We start from the raw sequence: 10749 nt of genomic DNA on the forward strand, positions 1-10749 counted from the left end.
AGCCTGGTTCTTCCTCTTGTGCTGACACTCGCGGATGTGCTTGGACAGAGAGCGCGTGCTTCTCTGGAGCTGGCGCCGAAGCTGCGGCCGTTCCGAGTCCAAATCCGGCCACTGGGCTCTGTGCCTGCGGGTCAGCCGGCGGCAGCCTGAGGACTCGTGGCAATGGGACCCCGGGTCCTGCATGCTGCCGGCGGGTGCCAGTGCTTCCCGGGGTCCTGTGGCTCCCCGGCCACAGCCCTCCCAGCTCACCGTCATGTGTCGCTCCTCCCCGAAGCCCAGGGAAGTGACAGGCCACCCTGCCCCGGAAGTGAGAGGGGCTGGAACCACTCAGTGTCTGTGTCTGCGCCTCCCAGTTGCTTGCCCAGTGCCTGGCCGCCCACGGCCCCTCACCGGCATCACCCCGTCCCCCGCAGGTGCTGCCCGACTACCTGAAGGGCCTGTTCAGCAGCATGCCGGCCGGCCAGCCTGGCGGGCAGCAGCTGCAGCAGGTGTCTAAGCTGGCCGCGCTGCAGCACCGAGCCGAGGGCCACGTCTACCTGCCCAGCACGTGAGCACCCACCCAGCCCAGCCCGTCCAGCTGGGACCCCACCTCCGGGCACGACAGGTCGCTGCCAGCTGGTAGTAATAGCTCAGAGCAAACCGAGTGATAAAAAGCTTTCAGGACACACACCCTGTGGTCCAGGAAACACACATGGCCCCAGGGAAAGATTTGGCCACGGGAGCGTTCACCGTGGTGTCGCCTACAATCTCCGACGACAGGGAATTCCTTAAAAGAATTGTGGGGGGACTTCCCTGGTGGTGCGGTGGTTAAGAATCCGCCTGCCAGTGCAGGGGTCACGGGTTCGAGCCCTGGTCCGGAAAGATCCCACGTGCCGCGGAGCAACTAAGCCCGTGCGTCACAACTGCTGAGCCTGCACTCTGGAGCCCGCGAGCCACAACTACTGGGCCCGCACAGCCTAGAGTCCCTGCTCCGCAACAAGAGAAGCCACCGCAATGAGAAGCCGGCGCACCGCAACGAAGAGTAGCCCCCGCTCGCCGCAACTAGAGAAAACACGCGCGCAGCAACAAAGACCCAACGCAGCCAAAAATAAATTAATTAATTTTAAAAATAAAATTAAAAATAAATAAAAGATCCCGCGTGGCACAACTAAGACCCGCTGCAGCCTAAATAATAAATAAATAAATATTAAAAAACAAACTGTGGGCGTCAGGCAGCCTTTAAACTGATGTTTTCGAAGAGGCGAGACATCAGTCATCTCAGGCTCTCCATCTTCGGGCCTTTTTACTCTTTTTTTTTTTTTTTTTTAAACAAATTTATTTATTTATTTATTTATGGCTGCGTTGGGCCGCTCTGCGGCATGTGGGATCCTCCCGGACCGGGGCGCGAACCCGGTTCCCCCGCATCGGCAGGCGGACGCGCAACCACCGCGCCACCCGGGAAGCCCGCGTTGGGTCTTTTGTTGCCGCGCACGGGCTCTCTCTAGTTGCGGCGAGCGGGGCCTACTCTTCGTTGCGGTGCCTGGGCTTCTCATGGCGGTGGCTTCCCTTGTTGCAGAGCGCGGGCTCTAGGCGCACAGGCTCAGTAGTTGTGGCGCACGGGCTTAGTTGCTCCGCGGCACGTGGGATCTTCCCGGACCAGGGCTCGAACCCGTGTCCCCTGTATCGGCAGGTGGATTCTTAGCCACTGCACCACCAGGGAAGTCCCCTACTCGCTTAAAAATAAGACCCCAGAGGGCTTTTGTTTCTGTGCGTTGTATCTATTGATATATTTACACTATTCAAAATTGAACCTGAGGGCCTTCCCTGGCGGTCCAGGGGTTAAGACTCCGTGCTTCCACTGCTGGGGACACAGGTTTGATCCTGGGTTGGGACTAAGATCAAACAAACAAAATTAAAACTGAGAAACGATTTAAAATATTGACTTAGTAAGTAACGAAAAATAAGGACCCCCCCCGTGTTAATATAAAGGCGTATACGTGATAATTATAATACAAATAGTGTAACGTAACATTACACGTTAATATAAATAAGTTATGAAAACACGAGTGTACTTTCCCAAAAACTCCAGCGAGAAGAGCGGCAGTGTTTGACATTCTGCAAATCTCTGTACCATTTGGCGCGACAGACGGCAGCTGGATGCCTGTCTCTGCCTCTCGGTCAGTCTGTTGTGATCTCACGTGTCACGTAGCGTCTGGCAGACTCCACCGTGCACTGGTGAGGGGACGAGAGGGGACGGCAGATGACCGCTCAGGTTCTTAAGGAAGTGGTGTTGCCCTCCCACGCCCTTGGCCACACTGTGAGAGCCCCTGGGGTGAACCAGCGTAGGGAAGGCAGTGGACTGTGGACAGAGGATGTCCCGGTGCCCAGCACACTGTAAGGGCTCAGCACCCAACTCTCTCTCCGTGCTGGCATTTTAAGGGGAACGTGCAGGAAGCACAGAAAGGTATCATCCCAGCCCCGGAGAAAGGCAGTTGTGGCATTCCTACTCTTTGCAAGGCACCCTGCACACATTGTCTCAGCGAATCTCCCCAACTGCACTTTTTTATTTTTTTAATAAATTTATTTATTTATTTCATTTTTGGCCGCGTTGGGTCTTCGTTGCTGCGAGCCGGCTTTCTCTGGTTGCGGCGAGCGGGGGCTGCTCTTCGTTGCGGTGCGCGGGCTTCTCACCGCGGTGGCTCCTCTTGTTGCAGAGCACGGGCTCTAGGCGCACGGGCTTCAGTAGTTGTAGCGCGCAGGCTCAGTAGTCGTGGCGCACGGGCTTAGTTGCTCCGCGGCATGTGGGATCTTCCCGGACCAGGGCTCGAACCCGTGTCCCCTGCGTTGGCAGGCGTATTCTTAACCACTGCGCCACCAGGGAAGCCCCCAACCGCACTTTCTTTTCCCCTTTTACAGATGAGGAAACCGAGGCCCAGAGAGGGGATATGGCTTCCCCAGCTAATAGGTGGCAGGACCAGGATCCAGACCTGGGGAGACTGGGTCAGGTGCCAGGCTCTTACCCAGCAGAGCAGAGAGGAAAGATATTGTCTGGAGGGTCCTTTGGGGGGTTCCCCTGACGTTCCCCCTTCCCCGGTGTGCAGCCCATGGCAGCCGGGACCGGTATTTGTTGGTGTTTTTCAGATGTCCTGAGACACAGGGCTGCCCCCAGGGGAGCCAGCATGTGTCAGGGGGAGGCCTGGCCCGGTGGGCCCAGTGCTCTGTGCCCTCCGGCTCTGACCAGCCACTGGTGGTGGCTTTGCTGCCCTGATAGTTCCCTCAGCGTGTGCTTCTCACCCCTTTGGCCTGGGCTTCTCCCTGGGGCGGGGGCTACAAAGGACGAACCCACCTTGGGTTCAAGCCTCGGCCGGGCCCTGTCACTGTGTGACCTTGGACTAGCTGGTGGACTTCTCAGAGTCTCTGTTCCCTCCTCTGCACGCGGGGAGCCTAGTGGTACTGGCCAGCGGTTACTGAGCGCCTGCTGTGTGCTCAGGCACGGAGTTGTCCTCACTCCCCAGCGATTAGGGGTCCAGGGCGTTTAGCGTAAACCCTGGCGGCACTCAGCGCGGCTTTTCCCTGCACGCCAGGCGCGAGGCCCAGGAGTACATCCCGGCCCAGCTCTACCGCACCGTGGCCGGCTCGGCGTGGCTCAGCCTGCTCGGCCAGCACCGGCTGCAGATGCAAGCGCTCAGCCCCCACCAGGCTCGCGCCCAGTTTCTGGGTGAGAAGGAGTCCGGGCCGGGGAGGGAACCGTGGGGGCCTGGTTGAGGAGGGTGGGGTGGAGGCACCTTTGCCTTTGTACAGAGGCGTTTTTGGTGCCAGCTTTGGAAAGTCCTCACCGGGGCCCCACCGAGGCTGGGGGCCCCGGCAGGGAAGGAGGGGGGCCTGAGGCAGGCAGCCGGACCGGCGGGAGGGGCCGCCCGAGCAGGTGGGGGACGGCACTGAGGCGCCTGCGTCACCTGCCCGCCCCTCCCCCGCCCCAGGCCTCCTCAGCGCCTCGCCCATGTTCGGCTCCTCCTTCTTCTTCGTCCAGAGCTGCAGCGACGGCGCGGTGCCCGCCCCCTGCATCCTTGCGGTCAACCAGAATGGCCTCAACTTCCTCAGCACCGAGACCCACGTGAGTGGCCCCGCCCCGCCCCCCAGGGGACGGGAAGTCCAGCTCCACTGCCTACACCTGCGTGACCTCCCTGTCGCAGCCTCACAGCCTCACCTGGGATGCAGGGCTGTTGTCAAGGTGAAAGGAGGTGAAACACAGGCCAACGCTCAAAGCCTGTGTTGGTCCGCTGGGGCTGACGGGGCGGGGCTGGCGGGGCTCCAGCAACAGAAATTGTTTTCCTGGTGGTTCTGGACGGTGGACATCTACGATCAAGGTGCCCGCAGGGTTGGTTTCCTCTGAGGCCTTTCTCCTTGCTTGTAGATGGCCGTCCTGCCCCTGTCCTCACACGGCCCTTTCTCTGTGCACGTCCCTGGGGTCTGTGTGTCCCAATTTCCTCTTCTCATAAGGACAGCGGTCCCCTGGGACGGGAGCCCACCCTAACCTTCCCTCTTCAGAGGTCTGTCTCCACATTCTGAGGTGCTGGGTCAGGGCTTCAGCATCTGGATGTGAGGGACACAATTCAGGACAAAAAGGATCTGCTACCCCTATTCTTAGTTCTTCCCCCGGGAGTGGGCCCTGAGATGAGGGCTCCAGGGCAAGTGGCTTGCGTGGGAAGTGAGACCAGGAGGAGGGCCGTACCCTGGGGGATACACCTGGGGAGGGGCGTGTTAGCAAGCAGGTTCCTGCTGTGGGGACTGGCGCTCTCTCGGTCCAGCGGGGAACACGGCCCTCAGAGGATGCCCCCCATCCCCCATCGTGCGGGTCGGGGAGCTGGGTTGTCTGTCCGCTGTGTCCTGTTCGTGATGGGGTGCGGACTCTCACCACTCTGGCTTCCCCTGTGTGGGGAAGCTCTCTGCTTTTGCTCCTGGGGCCGGAAAGAAAGCTCCAGACCAAGAGGGGCGGGTGTGAAGAAGCAGCCTTGATGTGAAGGTCAGGGCACCACCGGCATTTCCTGCATCCCTAGATCCCAAGCATTTAGAGCAGTGCCTGGCACGCCGCACACGCGTGCATCAGTATTTGTTGAAATAATTTCACAGGTGAGAAACGGAGGTCCAGAGAGGTAAAGTAGCTTGCTCCGGGTCACACAGCAAGTCACGGGGGAAGCTGTCACGCCACCAGCGGATCTGAACTCCAGGGGTGGGGTAAGGCTGGGTGAGACTGTCGCACCCCCAAGCCTGTCTGCCCCCATTTCCCCCAGGAGCTGACGGTGAAGTTCCCCCTGAAGGAGATCCAGTCGGCGAGGACCCAGCGGCCCACGGCCAGCTCCAGCTACCCGTACGTGGAGATCGCACTGGGGGATGTGGCGGCCCAGCGCACCATGCAGCTGCAGCTGGAGCAGGTGGGCCCCGCCTGGCAGCCCGGCTTGTCACCCGGCCCCCCACTCCCTCATTCCGCTCACCAGGCTTTTCTCCGGGTCTGGCTCCAAGATGGGTCAGGTCCTGGCCGTGTCCCAGGGAGCATCCAGCCCAGTGCACGGGACAGAGCTAACCCAACACCTCACAGAACTGTCATGAGGGTGGTCTACCAGAGAAGCATCTTGATGCTGGGATCATGGGAAAGGGCGGGCCCAGGTTGTTTGCAGAATAGTGAGGCGTTTGATGGGGAACTGGGGAGACACAGCCAGGGAAGGGCAGGTCTTAAGGGTCCTTGAATATAAAGCTAAGAATCCGGGGCTTCCTCCTGAGGGCACTCGGGAGCCACAGAAGTTTGGTGGGAGGGCAGGACCCAGGCAGTTTGAGGACGTTCACCTGGGCTGAGGCTCGGAGGGTGGACTGTTGAGGTTGAGGGGTGGAGAGTGGGCTTCCCGCGCGACAGGGAGGCCAAGGCCCAGCTGCCCTGGACCTTCTCCTATTTGCAGTAACTGTGGCTGCTCCTTAAAAGCTGTGGCTGACCTCTAGGTCAGTCACGTCCAAGTCTCGCAGTGCCCGGGGATGGGGCAGGACCAGAGTTCTCAGCCCACCGGAGAGAGGGGACTGAGGTCCAGAGAAGGGGCAGAGTCGGGGCTGGGCCCACCGCACCCACTCAGGATGTGGGCCCAGGACCACTTCTCACGGCACGGCCTGCCTTGGTGGGGCTGCTGTCCCAGGGCACGAGACAGGGGCTCCCACTGCCCCGGCCCTGCCTCTGAGGGAGGAGCCCCCCGCCCCGGGCTCGGGGTTTCAGCACAAACCTCACCTCCTTCTAGAAGCCTACCCTGACCCTCCTCCCCGATAATTCACTCTCTCCGCCTCAGTAGCCCTCACATGGCTTGGAAATCACTTAGTTATTTGTTCCCAGATTGTCTGTCTCCCCACTAGAATGTCAGCCCCGAGAGGGCGGGGCAGGGCAGGGCAGGGCAGGGCTGTGTCCAGCTTGTCCACACAGGTGTCCCCAGCACAGCCTGTCGTGTAGCGGGTGCTCAGGAAGTGAGTGGGTGGAGGAGGAGGAGGCCTTTTCGGCTTCTCCGCTTGCTCCCAGCACCCTCCCCACCCGCGACCTCTGTGTTGCCACCTCTGCTCTGCCTCTGTCACGTATGTGTAGAGGACACATTTATTAATTAATCATTCATTCTTTCAACGTACAACTAGTGAGCATCTCTACGCAGCAGGTTCTGCACTTAGCTGCAGAGATACTGAGGAGACCCTCCAGCCCTGGCCCCCACAGAGCCCCAGGTCTCAGGGGTGTGACAGACATCAAAGACTCTAATAAACCGTGATCAGTGCTGGGAGGGTGTACCCGTGCTATCCAGGAGGTAATCAGCGAGGGCTTCCAGGAGCAGGTGATGTCTGAGTGCAGCAGTGATCCCGCCTACCTCTGACAGGCTGTGTGAGGGCATCTGGAAGCAACCCAGCTTCTTATTGAGCCCCAGTTTCCACACCTGCCATGTGGGGCTGCATTCCCAGTGAGGCCTGGAGTGCTGCAGCATGTGGGTGGGAGGGTGGCTGGTGGGGAGGAGCCCATCTAGCGCGCGCTGATCTCATTAGCGGGGGGGGGGGGGGGGTGGCAGGGTGTGGCCTTGGGTTCAAGTCCCGCCATCCCCAGCTGTGAGGTCTGGGGCAAGTGGCTTCAGGGTGGCCTCAGTTTCCTCACCTGTGGAATGGGCTCTAAGAATGTCTGACTCATAGGGACACTGCAGGGACTGGGAGGGGTGGGACATGGGGGGCTCTTGGGACAGTGCCTGGCCCTCAGTCGCCACCCAGTGATCTCATTAGCGGGGGGGGGGGGGGGGGGTGGCAGGGTGTGGCCTTGGGTTCAAGTCCCGCCATCCCCAGCTGTGAGGTCTGGGGCAAGTGGCTTCAGGGTGGCCTCAGTTTCCTCACCTGTGGAATGGGCTCTAAGAATGTCTGACTCATAGGGACACTGCAGGGACTGGGAGGGGTGGGACATGGGGGGCTCTTGGGACAGTGCCTGGCCCTCAGTCGCCACCCAGTAAGTGCTGTCCTCCTTATTTTTACCCTCCGTCTGAGCAGCTTCCCAGCCCCCAGGAAGCGCCTGGGGAGATTCCGGCACTGGCTGTGGTCTGAGAGACCAATTTTCCACAGTCCCCGCTGCCTGTCCCGCCCCCAGCAGGTGGGAGCCCTGAGGCTGGGTCAAAGCTCATTCTAGGTTGTGGGCGCCAGGTGGTAACCATGGCAGCACATGGTTAGAAACCATTTATTGACGGGGCTAATAGGTTTCAAGTCTAGAGGATTCACATGTAGTAAAGTCTCATAGCATCCTCCCCACGGCTCCGTGAGGCAGGCCCTGGTAAACCGAGCCCCCAGGGGTGAGACCACTGAGGCTCAGAGAGGTGCAGTAACTGGCTCCAGGTCACACAGGCCACATGCAGCAGAGCTGGCAGATGCGCTGGTCTCCTCCCGGCTCACCCCTTCCCACCTGCAGCCTGGCGTTCCTCCTCCTAGCTGCTCGGGCTCCTCCCAGGGCCCTGGGGAGGTGGGGACGAGGGTGGGGCCCACTAGTCCTGCCGGAGGCTGGCCTCCCGTCTCTCTCCCCTCACCCGGCCACGTCTCACCCCAGGTGAGAGCTGGGAAGTGGGGCCACGTCTCACCCCAGGTGAGAGCTGGGAGGTGGGGCCTCTCACCGTCTCTCCTGCAGGGCCTGGAGCTGTGTCGTGTGGTGGCCGTGCACGTGGAGAACCTGCTCAGTGCCCGTGAGAAGCGGCTCACGCTGCCCCCCAGCGAGATCACGCTGCTCTGACCCAGCCCCCAGCCCCCAGCCCCCAGCTGCCCTGTGCCAGGAGGCTTGCTGTGTGGTCCCAGGGGAGTTACTGGGCCAGAACCTTAGGGGAGACCAAGAGGTAGTTGGTGGCACGGCGCAAGCCCCCAGGAACCTGAGAAGACTGATCCAGAGTTGGCATGGAGTTGCAGTCTGCAAACTTGGGTCAGATGGCAGGAGGGACTTCCAAAGACTGACCAGTGGGGCCTCCTGCCACCTCACCACTGTGGCCCTGCCCCGACTCCCCCTGCGGCAGGGAAGCCCCACACCAGTAGCCTAGACAAACTGAACCTGCCTTTGCTTTCCTTGGGGTCTGATGTTCTAATCTGCTCCATCTCCCTGTCCTGGTCCCTCACATGTCCCCCCCCTCAGGTGCCCCTGCACTGCTGCTGAGCTTGGATTCCTGGCTCTTGGTCATTTCTGTGCAAATAAAAGGTACGCCTGGCAGCCTCTTCTCCATATGGTTGTTGAGTGACTGGAAAACGAGCCTGAGGGAGGAGCCAGGAGGTGGAGGCCCAGCTTCCCCTGAACAGAGCTTCCAGCAGACATCTGTCCTTGCCTCTCCCTGCGGGCCGCTGCCCCTCTACCCTGCACTCCTTGGGTAGCCCTAACCCCAGGACCCCATCACTGGATGGGCCACACAATATTTGAGAATGGTATAGTAGAGGGAGAGAGATGTTTCATGTCAGCGGCTGGGGAGGGAGAAGGCTGGGAAAGGGCTTCCCAGGGAATGGGATGTTTGGGTTGGGTTTTGAACCATGCGTAGGAGTTTGCTATGGGAATAGATGGAGGCGAGGGGAATGAACATTCTAAACAGAGAAAACTGTTTGTTCCCTACTCTTTCCCCCAAAGCCTAGGACAATGCCTAACGCAGAGCAGGTGCTTAAGAAATACTTGTCGCATGAATAAAAGAATAAATGAATGAATGTTGATGGGAAGTGCTAGAGCTTTGGGGAACTTGTGGGGGAGGGGAGGCTTGGGAGAGGAGGGCTGGATAGGTGTGTGGGGGCATAACTGGCTGGAGCCACGGTGTCAGAGGAGGGGTTTATTTACTTATTCAGTACCTATTAAGCACCTACTGTGTACTAGGCAAATGCCAGGCCCCGGGCGTCGCTCCCAGTTAGAGGCTCTGCCCAGGTGAGAGGACTTCTGGGTTTCAGAATGCAAGTGGGCCGTGGGAGTGAGGCCCCAGCTGAAGCGCATGGAACCGGGAGGAACCTCCCGGCCCAACCCTGGCCACGATGCAGACTCCTGAGCTGGATGGTGTCTGAGGTCTGAGTTTTGGGAGGTTTGTTACACAGCGTTGGATGACTGAACAGCAGGACTTCGGGATTTCAGGACCTGGGCCTTACGGCATAGGCTCATGTTTTAACAGCTGTTCTGGTGCCTCAGTGGTGGCAGCAGCAGGTCGAGCCCTCGTCGGAGCTAACGATCCCCAGGAGGCAGAGTTGGAACACTCGGGTGGCAGGAGAATCAGACCTTGCTGTGGCCCCCAGACCCAGAAAGACAGGCACTACAGGTGGACGTGGGGAGAGCCAGAGCAGAGGGAACCAAGCCCCAGGGTGCCCCGCCTGGCATGGGGTGAGAACACAGGAGACACATCTGGGAGGCATGGGAGCCTGAGACAGTCACGTCCTGTCTTCGTGGGGAAACTGAGGCCCAGAGGTGAAGCAAGTAACCACTGAGTGGCCTGGCCGAGAGTCAAAGGCAGGCAGGCTGACTCCAGAGTCGAGCTGCCTCCTGCTGAGGCTCGCATGGGAGAGGGGAGGGCCCTGGCTGCAGAGCATGGGGAAGCCTCCGAGGGGGTGTCTGGGGGCCCTGGAGAGGTGACTCCCATGTTTGCCTGGTGAGCGGAGCACAGGGGTCTCTGGCAGGACTTTCTGATGAATGAGGTAGTGAGCTCCCTGCCACCAGGTGTGCGTGCAGAGTCCGATGCCCCCGGTTGGAGGGCCGTTGAGAGGTGGGCGCTGGGCTTCTGAAGGGCCTGAGCTCTCGCAGCCAAACTGCCAATATGCAGGCAACGGGGCCCTGCCCGGGCGTTCACATACAATGGCCCAGGCAGGACTGGGGCCCAAGTCCGGCCTCCTGACCTTGACTTTGCCCACTGGCCACCTTCTCACCACCTGCAGCTGCCTTCCTGCCGCCACCACCAGCGGTGCCCACCAGGCTGGGTAAGGAAAGGGCAGGAGCCGATTCCCTACGGGTTTCACGCCTGCTCCGTTTCCCCTGCACCCGCTGCTGCTTGGAAGGGAGGGTCAGGGCCAGGGTCCCAGGTGTCCAGGTTTCCCCATCCCACAGGCCCTGCTGGCCTGGACTTTCTGTGGTCCCATGACAGACCCCACCTCCCACCAGGGACCGGTAGGCCCCTAGTTTAGGACGTGGAAACAGGCCCACACTCGAGGCCAGTGGTCCTCTCTGCTTAACGTACAGGATGCAGGACTTCGTCTTATCTTCACACCCACCGCACACATGGACACTGATTT

The 10749-nt window shown here is 60.2% G+C and overlaps 1 protein-coding gene across 2 annotated transcripts; it reads left to right on the plus strand.

The window, feature by feature from the left end:
* Nucleotides 1-308: 308 nt before the first annotated feature.
* LOC114484883 (unconventional myosin-XV-like) lies at nucleotides 309-10470 on the plus strand. Of its 2 annotated transcripts, none has more exons than XM_028484080.2 (5): nucleotides 309-547; nucleotides 3564-3697; nucleotides 3960-4093; nucleotides 5271-5411; nucleotides 8147-10470. In XM_028484080.2, exons 1-5 carry the CDS (start codon nucleotides 450-452, stop codon nucleotides 8246-8248), a joined length of 609 nt encoding a protein of 202 aa, XP_028339881.1. In that variant the 5' UTR covers nucleotides 309-449; the 3' UTR covers nucleotides 8249-10470. The 2 variants fall into 2 exon arrangements, with proteins under 2 accessions (XP_028339881.1, XP_028339882.1); XM_028484081.2 differs by having other exon boundaries at nucleotides 4010-4093.
* The last annotated feature ends 279 nt before the right edge of the window (nucleotides 10471-10749 follow it).

Source organism: Physeter macrocephalus, unplaced genomic scaffold (assembly GCF_002837175.3).
Source record: "Physeter macrocephalus isolate SW-GA unplaced genomic scaffold, ASM283717v5 random_121, whole genome shotgun sequence".
In the NCBI taxonomy this organism is placed as follows: domain Eukaryota; kingdom Metazoa; phylum Chordata; class Mammalia; order Artiodactyla; family Physeteridae; genus Physeter; species Physeter macrocephalus.

What these genes read in the sequence shown, in the direction of transcription:
- LOC114484883 (XM_028484080.2), top strand. Translation starts at nt 450, where the DNA reads ATGCCGGCCGGCCAGCCTGGCGGGCAGCAGCTGCAGCAGGTGTCTAAG. An exon ending in GGCTCGCGCCCAGTTTCTGG is followed by an intron (nt 3,698 to 3,959) that starts GTGAGAAGGAGT and finishes CCCCCGCCCCAG; the next exon opens with GCCTCCTCAGCGCCTCGCCC. An exon ending in TGCAGCTGCAGCTGGAGCAG is followed by an intron (nt 5,412 to 8,146) that starts GTGGGCCCCGCC and finishes TCTCTCCTGCAG; the next exon opens with GGCCTGGAGCTGTGTCGTGT.